We start from the raw sequence: 23,247 nt of genomic DNA on the forward strand, positions 1-23,247 counted from the left end.
AACAGAGAAAGCCAAGAAAAGTCCGTAACACTCAACAAGGGTATAAAAGGGGGCTCCAGAACGTTCCTGCTCGCGGGTCACTGAAGATCAACGCAGCGCGTCGCAGCAGCTCAAAGCCAAGCCTCCGGCGCGGCGCAGGGAGGGGGTGAGCGGGGCGCGGGTCTGTAGGCTGGCGCAGCCGCAGCTTGGCCTGTGCGCGCCGCGGCCTTGTAGGGGAAGGGAGGAGGGACGAGCAGAGGAGGACGGCGCAGACAGACGCAGGCGCAGACGTCTATTCCGAGGCTGCTCGCCCTTAGACTCCGCAGGGAGGTCTTGACGTCATTTCCTTCCTTAGGTCGCCAGTGCTTCCGGGTCGCGGTCATTTTGATCCCGTTTCTGGGTGACTTCTTGGTAGCCGCATCCTTGACCGCTCCCCACCCCCAACTCCTCTGCAATCCCGCCCTCCCCTCCCCCCCAGCCCCTCTCGGATCCCCTCCTAGCTTTCGCCCCTGGTCGCCCGCACTTGCCGCGCTGTTGCCCGCGCTGTCGTCGGGAGGTGGGTGAGGTGACGCAGAAAGCCCCGTTCCGGCGCCCATCTACCCACTCACCGCTTGCCCGCGGCCAGGCGCTCCCCTGCACCTTCCGCCATTTTCCCGCCTGCGAGGGTGGGCCGGTCGCGCTTTGGGTCTCGGGCTCCTGGGTGCCGGTGACCGGGTTGGTGAGGGAGCGTGTCTGGGGAGTGTTGGTGGGAGGAATTATTGGTGACGGATGTGTGTAGGTGTTGCAGGTGGGAGACGCAGTGGATGGGGGGATGGAGTGCGGGAATCGACGGTCATAGGACGAGGGGGGTGTAATTCAGTTTTTATTCTTTGGGATTAAGAGATTAAAATGATGCTGTTTAAAGGGGCTTTGTCAACCTTGGCAGTCTTTCTAGGTAGGATGCTGTTGTGGGAAATAAGGGATTTTTCTTTTACAGTTGTTTTGGTATATAAGTAGCTTACTCAGCAGTCTCCATCCATCCATCCATGAATTTATTCTTTTTGTTCTTTTTCTTTAGCCAAGGAATTGGTGCGTAGTGAGTCCTCAGTGATGATTTATTAAATAAGTGAATTGTGAAAGGGCCTCAGTTGCTATCCTCATCGCGTATGACATTTCCCGTTTTATTTAAATTTCTTTAAAATGGGAACAATCACGATCCTATGTGAACAGCCTGTAAAATACATAATTATCTAATCTGTTGGGCTCTTAAATCTGGAGGCATGGATTAAAAATAATAAGAGTATATGCTCTTTTTATATCTCGTATATTTTTCGAGGCCTCTCTTTGAGGAGGGAGGAAAGTTTAGAGGATACAGAATGTACTGTTAGCTTCACGCCACAGGGAGAACGATATGACGTCTTTGTTATTTCATTTTTTTTTGAAGTCCTGCTTTGTGGGAGAGGTAGTATGTTTCCTGATGATTATTTCAATTTTTTAAAATGGAAGCGCAGAAATGACTTGGGAATTCTCCTCTTTTGGAGTATTATCCTAGTAATTGGACATATATTTCTGAAAGGATCCAAACACAGGATAATGTGAAATAAACCAGCTTCAGGAGGAAAAATAATGTTTTTAAAAAATTTTTAATAACCTTTTGTATCTTAATTTGATAAAATCAGTTGGTAACTACTTAGCAAAGCATCTTTTCTTTTTCAATTAAGGGATCTAAATTATAGGTCTGTGACTTTTTTGTTTAGGTAAGTTTTTACGTTGAGTACTTCAGATGTCGTAGTGTTTAGTAAGTATTTGTTGATTGGCTGCCATGTAGACTAGTAATTTTATATACTATATCTTGATTTATTTTGACCAATCTCAATCGTTTCTAATACCTAACATAAATGTTTTTGATGCAGGAAAGATGAATGGGAGGGCTGATTATCGAGAGCCGAATGCAGAAGTTCCAAGACCAATTCCCCGTAACTATCAATTAAGTATTTATAACTAGAAGCACTTTTTATGAAGAGAAATTTTCACTGCCTTGAGTAACAGTAGCCACTGGACTGGCTTCATGGGTCTGTGACCTGTGCAGTCACACACAGATCCACACTTGGTTTAATGATGTCCTCTTGCCATTTTTAATTCTTAATTTGAACAAAGGGTTTCAAATTTTAATTTTCCTCTGGACCCAGCCCATTCTGTAGCCAGTCCTGACTACATAGCCAGTGAATGGTAACACAGACTTGCATGCTTGAAGTAAAGATTTGCTAAAAGTATACAAGCTACTCGTTACATTACTTAATTTAAAAAAAAAAAGTATGTTTTATTAATGTATAGACAGGTAATTTTTTACACTTAGTTTTTCCGTGGATGTTTTAATGTTTGCCAATTTTCCTTGATAAAAAGACATAGGGGCTGATTACATTCCAACAGAGGAAGAAAGAAGAGTCTTTGCAGAATGCAATGATGAAAGCTTCTGGTTCAGATGTAAGTTAAATTTTCTAATCAACAAAATCTGACTGTAGGACCTGAAATTACAATGATTTCATATAGAAAAAATGGGCAGACTTTTGGCATTAGTGTAGTTATTGCTAAAAGAAGTTGACTAAGGAAATAGAATTATATACATTTATTTAAATTTTTTATTGAAATATAGTCGACGTGATAATATGTTAGTTTCAAGCATACTACATAGTAGTTTGACATTTGCATACATCATGAAATGATCAGAATTGTATGCATTTTAAAATAGTGATTTCTGGAACTTTTGTCAAGACCATGAAGTATTTTTGTTGGTTATTAATAATAGCATTTAACTGATTGTACATGGATTATGTAAAAACAACCCAGTAAGGTTGATAACTATTACCCTCACTTTAAAGATGAAGAAATTGAGGTTTGGAGACGTTAAAGAGTTATCCAGTGTTACACAGCTGGTAAGCAGTGGTGTCTAGACTTGAAGCCAGCTCATGATTTTAACTCTTAAACTTTCAATCATTACATGATAAAAACTGGTTAGTTTCTGTTTTATCATTGTGAGATGTTACTACATTACCAGCTGTTGATTTCTTACTAGAGACCTTATACATGAAGATTTTATTTTTAAAAACAGAATGCTGAAAGCAACACAAAACATAATCTTCCTTTTGAATAGAACCCTGTTGTTGATTGACTTGATCACTGCAATCCTTTCAGATAAGGTAATTCTAAAAAAAAAAAAAGCAAGATGGCATTTGTAAAGGGAGGAGGTAACTTATTAAAGAGGATGTACGTTTTCATCAGTCTGCCTGGTATTTATGTAGTGTGTAAGTTACTATGCTTGGAAGGTGTTTTATGAGACATAGTCTTTGTCCTAAAGTAGTTTTATGATGTAGTTGAAACAGAGCTAACTCATGAAGCACTTTGATAAAGATTAAGTGCATAACAGTGATAGAAATGTTAAAAAGAGATAAATAAATTGAAATTGATTTAGCTAAAAAGACATTGTTAAACAAGTGAGACTTAACTAATTGGACTTCAGGTGAATGAACGGTGGAGAAGCGTTTAGATGAAAGGAATAGTGAGCAAAGGCAGAATCTGCAATAACTTGATCTCAACTAGAGCTTTGAGGCTGAACTGATTGGAGCAGAGGTCTTTTATTGGGGGTAGAAAATAAACATAATACTCAGGAGTTTAAGGTTTGATTTATTATATATTGTAGGTTCTTGGGCCAAGGGGATGTGTAAGATTTTTAAGGAAACAGTTAGCAGTGTACAGGATGGGTTAGAAGGATGAGAAGGTGTACAACTCGTTGTCTCTTTGCCCAAATACACAGGTATTGAAAGAATCTACATAAAAGGGTTAGTTTAATGTGTATTATATTTTACAGTAGGTCTCAACCTCTGAAATTGCTGAAAAGGTGTATGAATTCATATTTGTTTCATTCATCTTTTATAGGGTTTTGTGAATAATATTTCATACATGTGTACTTCTGGTTTTCAAATGAGACAGTATAGTGATTTATAAGAGCATTGACTGAGGCCTGACTGTATGGATTCAAATTACAGCTCTATCACATATTAGCTTTGAGATTTGGGAGAAGTTCCTGATGTTTGTATGCTTCAGTTTCCCTATCTGTTACTTGGAGGTAATATTGACCAATCTCATTGGAATGTTCTAGGGATTAATTCAATTTAATTTGTTATAAATGTTAAGGTATTTTATTAAATGGCTGTTAATGCTATTGTGATTAATAAAATAAAAGTTTCTGTTGAAAATAATGAATTTAGAGAAGCACTTTGCTAGTATAGGAGAAAAAGAGTTAAAGGAATTTTAGGAGTCCTTGTGTTGGATATGATTGGGACCATGGCCATAATACAGAATAGTGTCTGGTCAGCAGTGTTATTGAATGGCCTTAAGAAACATTATTTAATAGACTCTGTCTGCAGTAGGAATCATGTAGTGCAGTAGAAAAGGCCATTGACCTGGGAGTCAGGAGACTTGGGTTTTGATCTCAGCTGTACCACAAACTAACCATTTGTGTTGCTTTGATCAAATGACTTGTTCTTTCTGGGTATCAGTACTCTGATTAGGATGAAGACTAGATAATCTCTGAAGTCTGTTTGAATTTTACCATTCTCTTTGACAATACATGAATTGGATAGATACCTTAGTTCTAATCTGTTACCTTTGATAGCATGAAAAGAAGTTAAGAGATTTATGCAAAGACCATGGTGAGTGGCAGAACTAGTGCTGGAATCTCCTTAACCAGATGATTACTCTTTGCGTCATACCATCTTGGCCTAGAAAGAAAGCAAAATGGGGAAAATATTGTCCATTGTAGAGATGGTCAACTAACTCATTGCCTTTTATTCTTATATGATTCTTCAGTGCTTCATGTTGCAATCCTTGAATTAAACTGAAGGAAAAAAATGATTGCAACTTGTCCTGATGCTATAATTAAAAGGACTTATCCTTTGAAAAACCTTAAATAATAATGCATGAAGACATTCCAACCAACCACCATTAGATCATTTTTCCAGCAAATGTAAAATCTGTTTGTAAGGAGTAGAGCAAAGATTCAGAACTTAGGGTTTCTGCAAATTGTGTCTGATGGCAGTATTCCAGAGTTATGGATTTTAATCATGAAATCTCTATAATAATTCAGATGTCTTAATGACTTTGCTTAAATTGCCCAGACTAGACCAGGGTTGAGCAAGCTACAGTTCAAGGACCAAATCTGGTTTTGTATGGCTATAAGCTAAGAATGTGTTTCACATTTCTTAATAGCTGAAAAAAAAGTCAAAAGAAGAGTATTTCATTACATGTGAAAATTACATGAAATTCATATTTTTGCATCCATAAAAAGTTTTACTGGAACACAGTTGTGTTCATTTGCTTATGTATTGTCTCAGTGCTTTTGCTTTAAAATGGCAGTTAAGTAGTTAGAACAAAGACTGGCCCACAAAACCTAAAATATTTACCACATGGCTCTTTACAGAACATTTCCTAACCCCTAGTCTGGAACTGCACTGTTCAGTGTAGCAGCCACATGTAGCTATTTCAATTTAAAATAACTTACAGCAGAAAAGATACAAAGGAAAATCAGCAAAGAGAAAGGAGTGTGGGTGAAATCCAGAGGAGACCAGGCACAAGCTTCTAAGTGTCCTCTCCCAGTGGGGTCACACAAAGAATGTGCTAAATTTCTCTATTCGCATGTTGTAGTAATACATGTGAAGTATTATCTACCAAAGAGTCTCGTTAGAGACTCAACACCCAGGGTTTTTATCAGGTGCTGGTCACGTAGGCACCCTCAGCCTGGCAGATAACAAAATTCCAGACTCCCAGAAGGAAAGGAGGTGTTTAGTGTGAACTGTATTTGTACAAATGGTTTGGCATAATGAGCCACTTACTATTTGGGTAAAGTTTTCTACCAGTTTACCAGTCAAGCTCCCAGATACAAGCTGAGGACCAACTTTGCAAGCCGGCCGTTGTAAGGAAAGCAGTCTCAGGGCTGCTGTGTTAACTTTTTCCTGCATACTACTGAACTGGAAAACAGATACAGACTGCTCTCATCGTTGAAGAAAATTCTTTTGGATAGTGTGGGTGTAGAAGACTGATTTCTTAAATTATGAGCCCCTTTGAAATTATGATGAGAGCTTTGGATTTTTCAGTTTGGGTTAATGTGCATATATACATCATATTTTCATTTGGTTTTTTTGGAATTCACTAACTTAGGAGAAAGAGCATTAGTATTTAAAATACATGCTTTTTAATTCTTGCCCTGATCACCATATGATTTTGGGTAAATATATCTTGTATATTGGTTCACTCAGTATAATATAGAACTTAAAAACTTGAGATCTGGTATCAGATAGAATTCACTGGCATCCAGAACCTGCCATTGAAGTGGCTGTGTGACCTTAAACAAATTACTTAACATCTCTAAACGTCAGTTTCCTTGTCTTTAAAAGGATAGTAATAATAATAATACCTACCTCATAGAGATGTGGTAAAAAGTAAATGAGATAATGTACATTAGGCACTTAGCAGTTACTCAGTAGTGGCTCTTGTTATTTATAATATGCTTCTTGCCTCCCTCAACATTAATTTTTTCCACCTTTAACTCCAGAAGTAACTTTTGGTCAGTATTTACTATGTTGTTTTAATTGATGATGTTAGTGAATGGCTTTTAGAGTCTAAATCTGGGTGGTTCTTAAATGATATTGTTTGATATTTTCTTAAATTTAAAATGCTTTTTATATTTCTCTGAATATATACAGTACAGCTTTTAAAAGTGGAAAAATCTCTTACAGATGTTAATTGTGCCACTTACTTCCTAATTGGTTTTACTGATACATGTTTATTCTAATGAACTCAGACAAAATCTTTCCCTTTTGTTGGTGTTGACAAGTTCTTTTTCCCCCTATAGCTGTACCTTTGGCTGCAACAAGTATGTTGATTACTCAAGGATTGATTAGTAAAGGTCAGTATTTTAAACTTTGAATTTGTTTAGCACTTTGGATATCATAATATTTTATTTTCCTCATCTTTAGCTAACTCACATGTGGGAATGTGTCATATTAAACATCACTGATAAATTTCTGCAACATCAGAAGAGTTATGTCTCCATGGATCCAATGATTCAAATATTAAATTTGAGAATTTGATGTCCTCCTACACGATAGTAACTTTAACACTATAAGAGCAAAAAAGTAACTAAAAGCCAGTGGTAGTTTACAGGAAGACAGACAAACCTGGTATAGGTATGCCATCCACATCACTATCAGCTAGGAGCTTGTTAGAAATGCAGATTCACGGCCCCATCCCAGACCTACTGAATTGGAATGTTTGAGTTGTGGTTCCAGGTGATTCTTACATACTGGCTTAAAGGTCAGGAGTTCCCCAGCTCCCTAAACCAGATTTATCTTAAAATAATGGAGTGGGGATCCTTCCTTGTCCCAAATTCTATTGCCTTAGATTGTGGAGTTGAGTTTAGATTAAGTATTAAATGTGTCAGCCTCTACATCTTTAAATTAACAATAGAAATAAATGCTCATTACATTTGTTTTGTGAACTGTCTTCTTGGAATTAGAAAGTGTTCAGAAAAGGATGGTTACCTTAGGATGCCGCTACATATCCTAGAAATCTGTTCTTTAAATTAACTAGCTCCTCCTAAAATGTGACTATGATAGGAAGTTTTAGCCTTTTCACATTAGCAGAATGAAGTACTTACTTAGACAGCATAGCAACACAACTAGTTGAGAAGAGTAGTTTTGGAGGGAAGTGGGAAGACTTTTTATGTAAAATTTTGTTTTTATTTCAAGAATTCCCAAAGAACCTCACTACAGTGTGTTACTGTGACAGGAACTTCTAAAATGCAAACAAGTCAAGACATACATCCTCTTAGACTTCTTTTAGAACTAAATTCTTTTATAGACTAGGATTGTTTCTGTAGTATGAAATAGACATTTTAATCACATTACTTTTAAGGAAAAACTGGCACAGGGAGCTATGAATGGAGAGGTTATAGAGTCTTACTGTACTGCCCATTTTATTTCTCTTAGTTCTGTCAGTCATTTAACAAATGATTGGAGCTAGGCATTTGGGGGAGGAAGTGGAATTATACAGATGAAATTTAAGAGCTGCTCGTAGTTCATGTGAGGAAACAATGTGAACACAATGTTGAAGCAAATAGAGAATATAATTAAACATTTAATAAGCTTCTAAGTTGTATAGTAGAGACTAAAAGAGCTGTAGGTTTTCCAGAAGAAAGATCTCTGCTGGGCTACTGTAATGAAGGAAAAATTCTGAAAAGAAGGGAATTTTGGAAATGAGCAAGAATTAGATTAAAAGAGAAGGAAGAATATCTCAGGAAGGAAGGATTTGGTTATCAGAATAATAAGCATGACTTTTGGGAGGGACAGTAGGAGACTGAGATGGCTGGAGTGGCAGAATTTCTCGAGTGGAAACTCCATTGAATAGGTAAGGTAGAACCAGGAGAAATGGTCGTTTTGAGTAGGTTTCAAAGAAGGCAAAATTTTGGAGCTTTTGGGTTTAAGAAGAGTAGGAGACTGGACAGCTTGAATTAAGGCAGAAGCAGTAAAAATTCAGAGGATCAAATTGCATCTACTCACTTAGACATTTTATCTTCAGCAATGAAATCACACCACTGTTGGATTATTTTTTTTGCTTAGCTTGGGAATGCCTCGCTCCTACATGTAACTAATTATACACATAACTGAACCAGACAGAGAAATTCCCTTTTTCTAGTTGCACATACACCCTGATAGGACTGTTGTGATATAATTAGAGTGAATCCTACTGAAAATATTAGGGCCTAGTACTGAGGAGACAGATTATTCTTGTAGCAAAAATCCTCTTGGATTCCTAGTCACCATTTGGTGATTAATTATTTGACTTGTCATTAATGATGATTTGTGCTTCTGTGATTTCATTAGCAAAAGTCATGCCATGAGCAGCAACAGTGTTCAACGTCTTTCTCTGTAATTGTTCATAATGACTGAGCCTGGAGCCTTTCAGTGGAATTTAGTAATCCATTTTTTAGAAAGGATAAATTGTTGAAAATGACTTAACCTAATTTGTGGAATAACATTTTCTGTTGAGTATGTCATCTTTACACCTTGGTCAGAGTTGTTTTACTGCTGAGGCTTTGATGCTTTGAGTGAAAAATAAAGAAAAGAACATTGAGTGATATGTCACTCATTTAACTATTAACCAGAATTAAGGGCTTTTGTTATTACTGAAATTGTATTGGGGTCTTATTTTTTGGGGTGAGGTATTCTAATTAAAAAGTCAATCTCAAAAAAAAAAAAATGGGAGAGACTTTAGAAAAGGAATTCAGAATCCATCAAGACATTCTGCATTTAATCCAAATGCCTAACATCTTGTATATGCTTTCATCTACAGGGTGTCATACTCTTCCTAGTCTTAGCTGCTCCCTGTATCCTCATTCCTTTTCTATCAAAACATTTAAACATGCTCAGGTCTGTTCTAACTTGAGAACATAAAAAAGAAAAATCTTCTCTTATATCCCTTTACAGCTGCTCCCAGCTGTCTTGCGTTTGAAACCAGACTTCATAAATGAGCACTTAACTTTTTATTTCTTTTATCCCACTGCAGTCTGTGTCATAGATTATGCGTGTATTCTAACATGTGCTAAAACTTACCAACACAGCCTCTTTGTTGCTTAAATTCAATGGACAGTTTTTGTTTTTGACCATTATACAACTTTAACCAGTCCTTAAAATTTTACTCTTCCCTTGATTTCCATTACAGCACATTCTTCTGGTTTTTCTCCTATCTCAGTCAACTTCTCCATTTTTTCATAAGTTTTTTGAGTGTCTGATATGCACTATACACTGTTTTTGGTATGCAATACTAAAAGACAAAAAAATCTGTGAACTCTTGGTGCTTACATTCTAGTGTGAGCTCTCTTTCTCCACTTGTGGTGTTCTTCACAGTTTGACTTTGAGTTTCAGTCTATATACTATCCAGCAATAATATGGGCTTTCGTGACCATTTATTGCTCTAAATCACATGATTTTCTCTAGCTAAGATATCTGCTCCAGAATCATAATCTGCGTATCTCCACATGGATGGCCCTCCTACAAGCTCCTCGAACATTCTAAACTGAGCTTATTTCTCCACAAATCAGTTCCTTTGTATTCCCCATGTCTGAAAGACATCACTCTCCATCCAGGAAACTGAGGCATTTTCCTTCCGTTCTATGCCTTACCTGCTTTGTTAAACAAATATTCATTCTCTAGTCCAGCTCTTAAATATCTCTGTAGACTGTCTACCTCCATCTACACTCCCATTGCAGTTAATGCAGCCGTCTGTTGCCAAGAGTATTACATTAGCTTCAACAAGTGTATTTGCCTCCCTTGCTACTTTCCTTTAGAAAATGGACTCTGGCAACTGACAAAGGACATGATGCATGTAGTAGACACCCAAGTACAGGTATACCTCATTTTATTGAGCTTTGCAAATATTGTGGGTTTGTTTGTTTTAACAGATTGAAGGTTTGTGACAACCCTGCACTGAGCAAGTCTTCACTGGCACCATTTTTCCAACAGGATTTGTTCACTTTATTGTCTCTGTATCACATTTTGGTAATTCTTGCAGTATTTCAAGCTTTTTTCATTGTATTTGTCATGGTGATTTGTGATTAGTGATCCTTGTTACTATTGCAAAAAGATTACAGCTCACTGAAGGCTCAGATGATAGTTACCATTTTTAAGTAAGAAAGTATTTTTTAGTTAAGGTATGTACTTTGTTTTTTAGACATCGTAGTATTGCACATTTAATACACTACAGTATAGTGTAGACATAAATTTTATCTGCACAGGGAAACCAGAAAATCTGTGTGATTTGCTTTATTGCTTTATTTCCGTGATCTAGAACTGAACCTGCAATATCTCTGAGTTATGCCTGGTTTTCATTGGGAGAATAGCAACCATCACACTGTGTTCTGTTTGTCTTCATTCACCCTCCAGAGTATAAACTCTGCGAGGGTGACGAGTGTCTTGTTTACTGTTACATTCCTCCTTCCTAGCATGTAGTGCCTGTGTGTTACAAGTGGTCTGTAGGTATTTGGTGACAGAATAAAGGAACAACTTTTTTGTATAAATATAGATATTATTATCATCCTCCCTTTTCTCCTCATCACCTCAGCTGTCTAAGTGAAGGAACTGAGGCTAACAGCATAAATCAGTTCTGACTGTTTTTATACTTTATATAAAATTAAATCATGCACTTATGTATACATGATACGATCTTTTGTGTACCTTCTTTCAACACTGAGATTCATCTAGTGGTATGCTGGAACTGGCTTGTACCAGCTCCAGAGAGCTGACTGTTAAAATTTCAGGAACTTGGCAAGCCAAGTTTTAAACCCTTGGTAGCTCAAAATTGGTCACAGTGCAGGTGTTTACACCACAGAAATCGACTGACATTACAAATCAGGGCTTTCTATTTGAAAAGCTGGTTTACCAGCCCATCACAGGATTCATCCACATTTTTGCATGTGGTGGTAAATGATATATTCTCACTGCATATAGTTTTCCAGTATGTGACTGTGTCATAGCAGTTTATCCATCCTATTGTACATTGATGATTATATAGTTTTCATTTTTGATGTTACATTTTTGATGTTCTGCCATGAATGTGATATCTCTTGGTAGACTTTTTGCTGTGTCATAGATTATGTCTATGTGTAGCTTTGCTGGATTTTCCAAACTGTTTAGATCTATTTACACTCCCACTATCAGTTTATTAGTAGAGTTCTATTTATGTCACATTGTCACCAACACTTGCTATTTTTGTGTCTTTTAAATTTTAGCCATTGTGGTAGTGGACAGTGATGCTGATTGCATTGTGGTTTTAATTTAGATCTCCCTGATGGCTAATGAAGTTGAAGACATTTTTTGTTTATACCCCATTTGAAATATATCCTCTTTTGTGAAGTGTCTGTTCAAGCCCGTTGTCCCTATTTCCATTGGATTGCCTTTTCCTAATAGTTTTGTTAGAGTTCTCTACGTTCTGGAAGTGAGTCTTCTGTCAGGTATATGTATTGCAGGTATTTTTTCCCACTCTGATTAGTTGTAGATCCTAATAGAGTCCAGTTTATCAAATCTTTCCTTAAGATGAGGGCTTTTCTTGGTCCCTTTAAGATCTTTGTCTATTATAAGGACGTGAAGAATTTCTTAAGCTTTCTTTCATAAGTTTTATTGTGTTTCTCATACTTAAATTTTCAAGTCATCTGGAATCATTTTTGAATATTGTATGAGGTAGCATCAAGGTACATTTTTCTTCGTACAGATACGTGGTTGACCCAGCACTATATTTTGAAGACTGTTCTTTGTTCACTACAGTGCAGTGTTGTCATAAATCAAGTGACTGTATATGTGGGTCTGTTTCTGGACTCTTTCCTAGTTTTGGTCAGTTTGTCTATTCTTGTACTTTAAAACATACCATCTTAATGACTACCGCTTTATTGTTTATCTTCATATCTGGTGGTAGTCATTTCTTCAGTTATATTGTTCTTCGGTGTTGCCTTGGTTTTTCTTCATCCTTTGTTTCCACATGATTTTTAAAATAAGCTTTTCAATTTAGGGGAATACTTCCTTTGCTTTTAATTGGGATTGCATTGAATTTATAGGTGAATTTATGGAGAATTACCATCTTTACAATATTTGATCTTTGAACTCATGAACATGGTACATTTCTCCTTTTATTTAGCTTTCATTTCTCTCAGTAAATTGTAGCTTTCAAGATCTTTCATACTTTTCATTAGATTTATTACTGGGTCTTTGATGTTTTTTGGTGCTATAATAAATTGTATCTTTTTAAAAATGTTGAGTTTTTTGTCTGTTGGTATGTAGAAATAATGTGGGTTTTTTCTGTTTTTGTTTTATTTATTGACCTCGTATCAAGTGGCCTCGCTAAATTCACCTATCGTAATAGATTAGAGTTTTCTTCATATTTCTCCTGATGTTGAATTCTCTTTTAAAGAGCTTTAGACTTCTTTGGTGTTATGGAAAGAGCCAGTGTTGTCAGATAGCATTTAGATAGTCTGTACTGATATTTTCTTGTATCTTTGGGCTGCTCAGAGCTGCTGAGAAATAGATTTATCTTAATTTATACTGCATTGCTAAACTTATTACTACTTATTACTCTCCTGTTAGAAAAGACCAAATAATGACTAGCAGAAGTAGTTTCTTTGCATTTTTTACCATAATTTCTGTGCCATTTTCATATGTACTCTTAGCATAAACTTGGCATAAACCTATTCTTTTATCTTAATAAAAGATAAAACATCTTACTTATGTAAATATAACAATGTTACTCAGAAATGTTTACTATTTTATCTTTAGGAATTCTTTCAAGTCATCCGAAATATGGTTCCATCCCTAAACTTATATGTAAGTATGAACAACACTAGTTCTCTTAGCTTTTTTACCTAAGTAAAATAGCTAGCTTTTGTCAAGTGTTTTGTCTTATCTTACTAATAACAGTTATTTGGTTATTTGCTTTGACAAATCACTTTGTTTAAGCTTTTCATAAATGGACAACTTGGGCACTTTTTTATTAGAATTAAAAATCATGAGTTACTTGAAAGAGGCATTTTTTTTCTCTTTTTGTAATGTCATAGGACTATTAAAATAATAAATTATTTTGTAAAGATACAATATTTGAAATTAAGTTCCCTTGATCTCTGAGGAAAGAAAGTTGTCCAGCTGTTCTGATTAATCATAATAAAGTGTATTTTAAAATTAAACCTAATTTTTAAAAAACTCCTTAATTTACATTTAGTAAATAAGCATAATTTATTTACATTTATAAGCATAGCTTTCTTACATTTTATAATATTGTTAAAGATAATAAATTGCCCTAAAAAAGAGTACCTGAGGCCTTTTATGAATCTTTGCAGGGTAGTGTCTCATTTGTATTGGAAACAGACATAAGATGCAACATTAGCCACATTTAGGTAGCATTTTGGAATTCATTACTTTAAGGGATTTGTTGCACCTGATTTAGAAAACAGTCTTATGACATTAGCTAGGCAAATAGTATGATTCCTATTTTACAAGAAATGAAATGACCTAAATCCCTGTGACTAGGCTAGAATTGTGTAGTTTTGATTCCTCACTCTATTATACTGTTACCACATGTTTCCTATCTATATTAATATATTAATTAGTAAAGTGGAATTTATTTATCCGATAGCAGCTTTATTTTAACTTATTTTGTGAAAGTGAATTATATCCACGGAATCATTCTGTGAACTTTAAATCTGATTTAATGTGGTACTTTTACCATTATTTCAGGAAATCTCAGTTCTTCCACACCAAAGACATATTTAGAGCCACATTTTTTTAAAATGTTCTTTTAGAAGAGATATTTATCTAAAGAGGCGCACTGAGTTACACTTTGTTTATTTTTACAAATAAGTTGCTTGCATCATGGGATACTTTGCTGGAAAACTTTCTTACGTGAAAACTTGCCAAGAAAAGTTCAAGAATCTTGAGAATTCCCCTCTTGGAGAAGCTTTACGATCAGGACAGGCACGACGATCTTCACCCACTGGGTAGGCCAGATTCAGATTTTTATTAAAGGTTTTTTCATTTTAGCCAAAAATTGTAACTAGCTAGTACTATCTATTGCCATAATTTGGGGCATAAAACATTGCCTAACTGAAGGATCATTGGAAATTTGCCATTTTGCTGCAAGCTCAAGGTATTTTGTTTTTAAAAGTAGAACAGGATTGGTTTACTTTTGTTTCAAATATAGAGTTGCATCCTATTGGGAGTGCATGTCCCAGAATGAGAGATTTTAATTTGGCAAACATGTTTGGTTACTATACTTTGGACATTTTTTTTGTTTAATTTCCAAACTTCAGTCCCATCTCTTAACAGGTTTCAACTTTTTAGTCCTGATTGTTTAAAATTGTAGGGAAATTGTATAAACATAGATAAATGAATCTGTATGTCTGGATAGGTAGATAAATAATTAAGTGGATTTGGTAGATAAATTGTCCTGTCATAAATGGCAAGCAGCATAAACTCCATGAGAGCTAGTATTACTTACATCTGCTTTAGTAAAATAGTGTTTATTTGGACTGCTACCTGTGGCAGCAACTTCTCTGTTAATGTGGGAGATTGACACATTTTCTAATCTGAAATACTTTTTCTTTCCAAGAGCTTTAAACACAAAGTGATCTCTGGAGCAGAGTAATTAGAAAATAGGATATACATTTTTCTCTTGTATTAGGAGTGATAATTTTTAAGTTGTAAAAGTAGGTCAGGGCATATTTTTAATGTTTTTGTGGCAGAAAGAAACAGACTTCATCTTACTGGTTTAAATAACTATGTTAAAAGCATATGATTCCTTTAGAAAATAAGATAACTAATTTCATACCTTAACACACTTCTTTAAATAAGATGTAGACAGTAACCCCTGTTTCTTATACAATATGATTTTCTTTTATAGGCACTATTCTCAAAAGTCAAAATATGACTCAAATGTGAGTGGTCATTCATCTTTTGTGACATCCCCAGCTCCGGACAACGTAGAAAAAGAGATGCTTCCTCATTATGAGCCAATTCCATTCAGTGCTTCTATGAATGAATCTACTCCCACTGGTATTACTGATCATATTGCCCAAGGTAGAAACTTCTCTTGAAATGAATTTCAGCATTTTAGGGTCCAACGTATGTATAAACTTTATTTGATGACCTTTTCTGCTGGATATCACCTATATGTTCCACCATCAGCCTAAACTCAGTGTGTTATCTGTTCATTTGAATTCATGCTTCATTCATTCAACATTTTGGAGGGTTCAATAGGTATCAGGCACTCTGTTAGGTATGGAAGTAAAGATGAATAAGACCTGGTTCTTGTCCCTGGGAAGCACTCTCAGTCTGCTAGAAGATAGAGAAATATAAGGATAAATTATTCAAATGTCCTGTTAATTGAAAATACTAACCAAGTTTACTGAAATAGCAAAGAAGAAATGACAGTTTGTGCCTCAGGGAGTCTTTAAAAAGGTTACATGTGTTAGGGTAGCCTTGAAGGCCACTTCACCTTAGCTTCTTTGTAATGTGAGAAAAATAATTACCTGCCTTACAGAACTGTTGTCAAGTGAGAAAATCCATGTGAAAGTGCTTTGTGAAGTTTGTGTAAATACTAGCTTTGAAGATCGCATAATGTAAGTGAAACAGTATCACCTTTGAATTAAGGCCTGGATTTGAATCCTGATTGACATTTGCTAGCAATATGACTTTAGGCAAGTAACTGTAATTTCTGATCCCTTTGGTTTCTTGATCTCTTGAATGGAGATGATAATCCATCTCTTAAAGAACTTTTGGGATGAGATGAAATAATCAGAGGTAATGCCTGGAAAGAATAGGCTCTCAACAAATGTTAGCTAGCTTGCTTGCTTGCTTCCTTCTTTTTTCCTTCAGTCTAATTTGCAGGGAAAAGTGAATTAGAAACAGAAAGTACAAGTCTGCAGTTCCTTGTCTAAAATCCTAAAATCCAAAACACTTTTTAAAAAACAGTTTTTTAAATAAATCAGTGATAAAGGCAGATCTGAACTCATTTTAAACCCTGACCTAAAAACTGATATAACTCTGTTGTCTTTATTTATCTTAATACGTTTTTTCTAGATTTTGTTGTAGAAATATTAATGTGTATGCTATTCATTGCTACTTCCTTCAATGTACATTAAGTAATAAGATATATACTGTAATAATTTTCTAAAATCTGAGGAACTGAATTTTTGAAACATTTCTGACTCCAAGGGTTTCAATAAGAGATTGTCGACTTTATGGAGTATTCTTTGAAAACACTTGCTTTGAAATAAGTAGACTATGCCAGTAACAATGAGGAACAAACAAGTTTAAGGGAAAATTTGGGTCTTCATTTTGTTTAAGATGGGAGAGATTTGAATCTATATGTAGGTTAAAGGGAGGGAGGGAATATAGTGGAGAGAGAGGTGTCAGTTATAGGTCAAGTAAGGTTCCATATGATGCAGAATGGGTTCTAGGTAGGTCAGGGTATAAAGTAGCCACTAGCCTATATCTGGCTGTTTAAATTGATTAAAATTAAATCACATTGAAAATTCAGTTCCTCAGTTGCTTTGGCAGCATTTCAATTGCTCAGTAGCCGTATGTGCTAATAGCTATTGTGTTGGACTGTGCAGATACAGAACAGTCTCACCATTATAGAAAGACAGCACTGCTTTAGAGCAAAAGTTGGGGTGAGGGAGGGATGAGTAGAAGACCTTTGCAGAAGTAGCAGGAGAGAATGGAAGTTAAGGTAATTAAAGAGATTAAGTTGTTGAGAATCTCTTAATTCTCAACTTTTTGTTTTCCTGAATGGTTGGAAACAAAGACATCTGATTAGTCAGAAAGGAAAGGGGGTAGGAAGATTAGGAGAGAAGGTTAAACTCATTATTTTATCTCCAAAGTCTGCTGTCCTTGTTCCTTACTGCATCTCCCATTTTCCATCTCCCAAGTTCAGATCCATTCTACTTCTGTTCTAGTCATGCACCAACTCTTCCCTTTTAATGTCTTGCATTCTTCTTTGTTACATAATTTCTTTGCCAAATAAAACCAAAAAAGCCTTTTGGTATCTGCCCACAGACTATGGCACAGCCCATATTTTAATGTTTTAAGTCATTCACTGCAGCCATCCATCATTCATGCTCTGCTCTTCCGACTCCTCTAAGTCAAATTTGCCACTCTTTGTCCCCCGACATGGGCCCACAGTGGCCTCCTTTGCTTTGCACTACCTGCAGTCCTCCCTTATCAGGACATCCTTCCCTTTTAAGTCCTGTTTGTCCTCTGCATTGTCTTACCAGGAATTGAAAGAGTTATTAATTTTTCAAAGTAGAAAGCACTCTTTCATAGTTGTTACGAGATTTATCATAGATAGCTTATTACAGTTAGATTTAAATCAATGCTTTTTTACATTTTCTTGTTCCTTCCAGGTCATTATAGTCAATCATGCTCCCTATACAATGGAAGATACTTTCTTTTGGCTTTTATAAGTCGGAAAAAAGCTCTCTAATTTTCTGTCTGATTTGTTTTCATTATTTGTCACAGAATTTCAGAATGATGAAATCGTTTTCTCTTTAGTAAGAAAAAATTTTAAACCTAGAAGGAACTTTATTGATAGATCAGCTAGTTCAAACTTCCATTTTTCACAATTGATAAACTCAAGATTCAAAGAAGCTTAGTGATTTGCCCAAGGACATTGTTGGCAGAGTGGGAATGAGAACCCAGAGTCCCTAACCACTAATCTAGCACACATGATCTCCTTCAGAATTTACAATACATCATTTGTGGTGAAGGGACATGAGTTCAGTAGTTACTTATTACTAATGAAATGCAAAGTGCTTTTAAACCCAGCATAAGATTATAATACTTTCTTTTGTATTTTTTTTAGCAAGAAAAATTTGGTTTTCAACCATGGTATATAATAGTATTAGAACTAGTTGGAAATTTAAATGCTCTGTGCTTTGTATCAGTGCAAGTATACTTTGTAGCAAAATAAAAGTTGTAGTTGAAAACATTCACTGTATAGTTATGTTGCTTTGAAAATTATGATTATTTACTGGGACCTTACCATTGAGTTCTTAAATAGTACCACTTACAAAGGTTTTAAAAAATATTTTAATTAATATGGCTATGTTATTAAAATGATATGCCCAATTTCTGTGTCTCCTTAAAAACCTCTGAAAAATAATACTTTTGGAGTAGTGTGTAAGACTTTGCTAGTTAAGTAGTTCACTGAATGTTATGTTACCATTAGTTAATTTCTTTAAAAATGTTTATATGGCCTTTCTTGCCGACTGTATGTTTTATAAACTGTGTTCAATATTTGGTCCTCTCAACCAGTATTAAGATTAACCATTTCCTTATTTTATAATGTTTGACTCTTTGATAATATATATTCATACTTTGACTTTCTGTGGGAGAGATAAAGAATAAATGCTGGTTCCCCAGGCAAAAGTTGCTACTTTTTCTGCCTCAGTGTTGCATCCATTAGACCGGAGTGAAAATGATGCATGCTGTGATTAAAGGCTATGTTTTATACTTTTCAATAGCTATTTTCAAGTATTTTTGTTTAAATATAAAGAAGGTAAAATAAATTTTTTAATACCTAGAGTTGTTTGCATTATTTAGATTCTGTTTTATAGGAACACTTAATTATGGAAGTATTACTAAATAAAATTACGCTATGTCAGGTTTTGTTCAGTTGTTACTAGTAGGGTATATTTCTCTTTAATTATATAAACTATATGAATACGTTCCTAGTTTAAAACACTAGCATTTTAATGAGTGAATTGTTTGTGCTGGTATATCTTATATCCATTCTTCTTCTGGCCATGGTTAGTTTTAAGTTTTTTTAATGTTGATTTTAAATTTTAGAAATTAAAGCTTGGAAGTGTAAGAGGAAGTAGAGTTTAGTTTTATAAGTACCTTGGGAAAAAACAGAACCTTTGGAATGCTGGTAATAATTTGATCCTTCATTTTACTTTATTCTTTTTTTTTTTTTCTTTTTTTTTTTTGTAGGTAAGAAGCATTTATAAAATTTAGTTGCTTTTGGATTTATTCAAATCCTTTTATCACCATTTATTAACTGTTTGTTGTTTTAGGACCTGATCCCAACATTGAAGAAAGTCCTAAAAGAAAAAATATTACATATGAGGAATTAAGGAATAAGAACAGAGAGTCATATGAAGTTACTTTAACACATAAGACTGACCCCTCAGTCAGGCCTATGCAGGAAAGAATGCCAAAAAAAGAAGGTATGATAGTCTAGTCTGAATCACTTTGCTCTTTAGGATTGGAAACTGTAGCATTAGTTAAAATCTTTAATTATACTAACATGTGATTTAATGCCTTAGGCAATTAACCAAAATAACATTTAAGAGAATAGCTACTTAACAGTTATCAATTCTTCCTTTTTTAAAGGGTTCCAAAGGCCATTTTGTGTTAGAAAAAAATAATGAAGTCCAAATAGTAGTATGAATTAAGACAGACAAATTTTGTAATACAGTGTAGAAATTATGCAAGCATTTGACTGTTATTTCCTTTTAAGAAGCCACCTTGGGAATTAATGTCATTTTTTAAATGATGCATCTGTTGCATAAAACCAGGTCTGGTGACCTAGGGTTGATAATTGGGCTGTAATGCCACTTTTGGCAGAACCACAGAATCATGACTGAGTAATAAAATGATTTTCTTATATGTCTGTGGAATTGAGATAGAGTTATATGCCTTACAAATCAGCTTTATGGCATTTCCAAAAAGGGAGTTTGACTTTTTTTTTAACAGTACTTTCCCTCTATAATTAATTATAGGTTTTAAAAGTACAGTTTCTTTTAAGTCCTTTTGGAGCAGCTTCGCATTACCCAAAGCAAGTTTTCTGACGCAGCAGTTCACCTCTAATGAAAGAGGGCATTTTGAATGGGGGTTCGTTGCTATTTCAGTACAGAATTTTTATGATGTGTTTTTTGAGGAATTTTTGAAGATGTGTCATTGTTTCAAGGTTTTCTATTTACTACTTTAAAAATTTGAGGAAGGAATAGGTCCTTGGTACCTTCTTGAGAGTTGTTATGCCACAGAGAATGCAAAAATACAAAAATCCTTAGTATTTTTTATTATGATTATTCTTTTAGAGCCAATTTTATTTCTGATCGTTAATGGTTATTTCATTTAGAATTCTGTTTTATAACACTCATCCATCTCTGTCCTATTATTGATGTAAAAAAATCTAGCTTTAAAATAGATTTGTGATCAGTACTTGTTAATGTTTGTCATAAGAAATTTAGTGTAAACCTTATGTATTCAGTGGCCATGACTCTGTAACATGTAAAGACTTACCAGTACTCTGTTCTGCTAATCAATTTGAGGATTTAGACTGTAAGCTCCATGAGAGCAGGCAGTAGTAGCTTTCTCATTTTGTAATCTTTTCAATTATATATCTGCATAGCATAGTACCATGATTTAATATGTCAGAAATTGCATGTTTTGGTTGGGCCTCCTATAGTAATAAAGGTTAAGAAAAGGGAATATGATAGATGTGTGGCATTTGCTGGATTTGGACATTTGTGGTTTTGGCTGTGAACAGGCTTCAAGTTCTTTTATGTGACACAGTAATCCAAAAGAATTTTTTTCTTTGTGAAAAGCTTTTTGTGTGTGTTTGTGTGCTTATAAAGAAAAAACCAGTTATGAAACAGTTTCAGTGATTTTGTAGAATGTTCTGTTCTAGAATCTAGACAGAAATTTGACAGTACAATGTAGATTTACTGGGTCAGAAAGTGTCAAAGTTTCCAGCTTTAGTTTATGTGGATTGTATTTGTTTTTTATCTAATTAGAAAGTACGGGAGGAATTTTCAGTTAGCTGTCAGAGCAGTGATGTCACCACACATCATGTAGCTTCATGAAAATTGCCTTCTACTCATAAGGGAAGGAAAAGCAAGGGGAAAAGGCAAGGTATGAGGGGAAAGGGTATGTAATGTCTCACTGTAACAATGGGGTAGTTTTGACTTCAGAGACTCACTGAAAGAGTCTTGGGGAAGGGGTCCCCCAGTCATACTTTGATAACTGCTGCTTTACGTTGTTACCTTCTGAAGAGCTGTGATTCGCAAGGCTACGTAGAAGAGAGGCTAAGAAGTAAAATAGAGAAGACAGAAGAGCATGTTTCAAAATACAATTTTATGTAGAATGCAAGAATATTGGAAAATATTTCCTCCTTGTACTAGTATTAACAGCTCATGGGAGAGAAGGTTAATCAGAATCTGAAGACTTGAAGGGGAAGATACCGCTCAGTGGTAGAGGGTGTGCCTAACACGCATAAGGCCCTGGGTTCAATTCTCAGTACCTCCATTTAAAAATAAATAAATAAACCTATACCTTTCCCAACAACAAAAATATCTTGAAAAACCCGAATCTGAAGACTTGACCATTACTAATGCAATTTTTGTGTGTGTGTGAAAAACAACATTTGAATGTTTATTATTGTTGTTACTTTTCATTTGCTGCTAACTTTTTTGTATGTGCTATAAATATATACCACGCTTACTTAGTTGGTATGATAAAGTTGTAAAGGCACCCAGGCTTTGGACCTAAACAGACCTTTGTTCAGACTTCAGTTCTACCTGTTCCATTAGGCTTGTACCTTGGGCAAGTTACTAATCTGTTTTCCTTAGAATGGGGGTCATTTGACTCTCATGTGCACTTATCAAATGAGAGAGAAACATAACTTTAAACCGTAATAGTAGCAAACAAAATAGTGCCTTTTACTTATTACTATTTGGAATCATCAACTATTTGTGCTTTTTTCCTAGTCAAAGTAAACAAATATGGAGATACTTGGGATGAGTGAAAAATTGCATCATTGGACCTACTGAAGGAGTTTCACTGTCCAGCTTCATCTAGGTGGTCGTGAACATCTGCATGCTTTGAGCTCAGCAGCAGTCTTCATAAACACATTTAAACTAGAACCTGAGTTTTTGTGGTTTGGCTTATTAAAATGATGTTTTAAAAACAGATTTCAATGTTAACATTGTGTGAATATTCATTTTGGGGAACTCTTTGAATGATGGTATTAGGCCATGATTGTACACAGTTGGGTTTCAGGGCAAGGATACTGCTTCAATGAAAACAGGATACTCTGTTATTAAAGTATCAAGAGAGTGTAATGCTCTAGAATCACCATATATGGGAGTAAATGATACCTGCATGTTCACTTGGGGTGGGTGGGGGGAGCGAGCATAATTTTAAGTGTGAAACTTTACATCAAAAATAATTAAAAAGGCTTTCTCCAGTGTTTGCTGTATTCTCTTAAATGTTTATGGTAAATAAAATTTAAAGGAACATGCATCTTCGTTGATTTTGTCATTTTATTGTTTGCAATATTTAAGTACAATTACAAGTAAGTGGTGTTTTGTAGGGATTAGGAAAGGCACACGTCTCTGAATATTTAATAATTATATGAATGTGACTCGGTAAATAAATCCACATACAATAAATAGCTCAATCCCTTAAAAAAGCAGTGCTGAAAAGTTTGCAAATTCCAGGGGAATAAAAATTTGGTATACTTTATTCATTATTGACCTAATGTATGTTTCTGATTCAGGTGAATGGAAAATGAAATTGTGTTCTCATCTAAACTATACTTACTCATTACATTTCTACCAGAAATTAGCTCGGTTGTTTCAGTTAGCTACTGCTGCAGAAGATCATCCACAAACTTTGTGGCCTGAAACAACAATCA

The 23,247-nt window shown here is 35.2% G+C and overlaps 1 protein-coding gene across 6 annotated transcripts; it reads left to right on the top strand.

The window, feature by feature from the left end:
* Positions 1-396: 396 nt before the first annotated feature.
* Positions 397-22,853, top strand: OCIAD1 (OCIA domain containing 1). Of its 6 annotated transcripts, none has more exons than XM_032497225.1 (9): positions 397-535; positions 1,872-1,934; positions 2,362-2,442; positions 6,866-6,919; positions 13,332-13,379; positions 14,410-14,545; positions 15,448-15,623; positions 19,622-19,774; positions 22,319-22,853. In XM_032497225.1, exons 2-9 carry the CDS (start codon positions 1,877-1,879, stop codon positions 22,354-22,356), a joined length of 744 nt encoding a protein of 247 aa, XP_032353116.1. In that variant the 5' UTR covers positions 397-535; positions 1,872-1,876; the 3' UTR covers positions 22,357-22,853. The 6 variants fall into 6 exon arrangements, with proteins under 6 accessions (XP_032353116.1, XP_032353101.1, XP_032353095.1 ...); XM_014560295.2 differs by having other exon boundaries at positions 511-644; XM_006185948.2 differs by lacking the exon at positions 397-535 and adding an exon at positions 602-697.
* The last annotated feature ends 394 nt before the right edge of the window (positions 22,854-23,247 follow it).

Source organism: Camelus ferus, chromosome 2 (genome assembly GCF_009834535.1).
Source record: "Camelus ferus isolate YT-003-E chromosome 2, BCGSAC_Cfer_1.0, whole genome shotgun sequence".
Lineage (NCBI taxonomy): Eukaryota > Metazoa > Chordata > Mammalia > Artiodactyla > Camelidae > Camelus > Camelus ferus.

Coding starts and splice junctions, on each gene's coding strand:
- OCIAD1 (XM_032497225.1), top strand. CDS start 1,877: ATGAATGGGAGGGCTGATTATCGAGAGCCGAATGCAGAAGTTCCAAGA. Junction 6,920..13,331: donor TCAAGGATTGATTAGTAAAG/GTCAGTATTTTA, acceptor TTTTATCTTTAG/GAATTCTTTCAAGTCATCCG. Junction 14,546..15,447: donor CGACGATCTTCACCCACTGG/GTAGGCCAGATT, acceptor TTTCTTTTATAG/GCACTATTCTCAAAAGTCAA.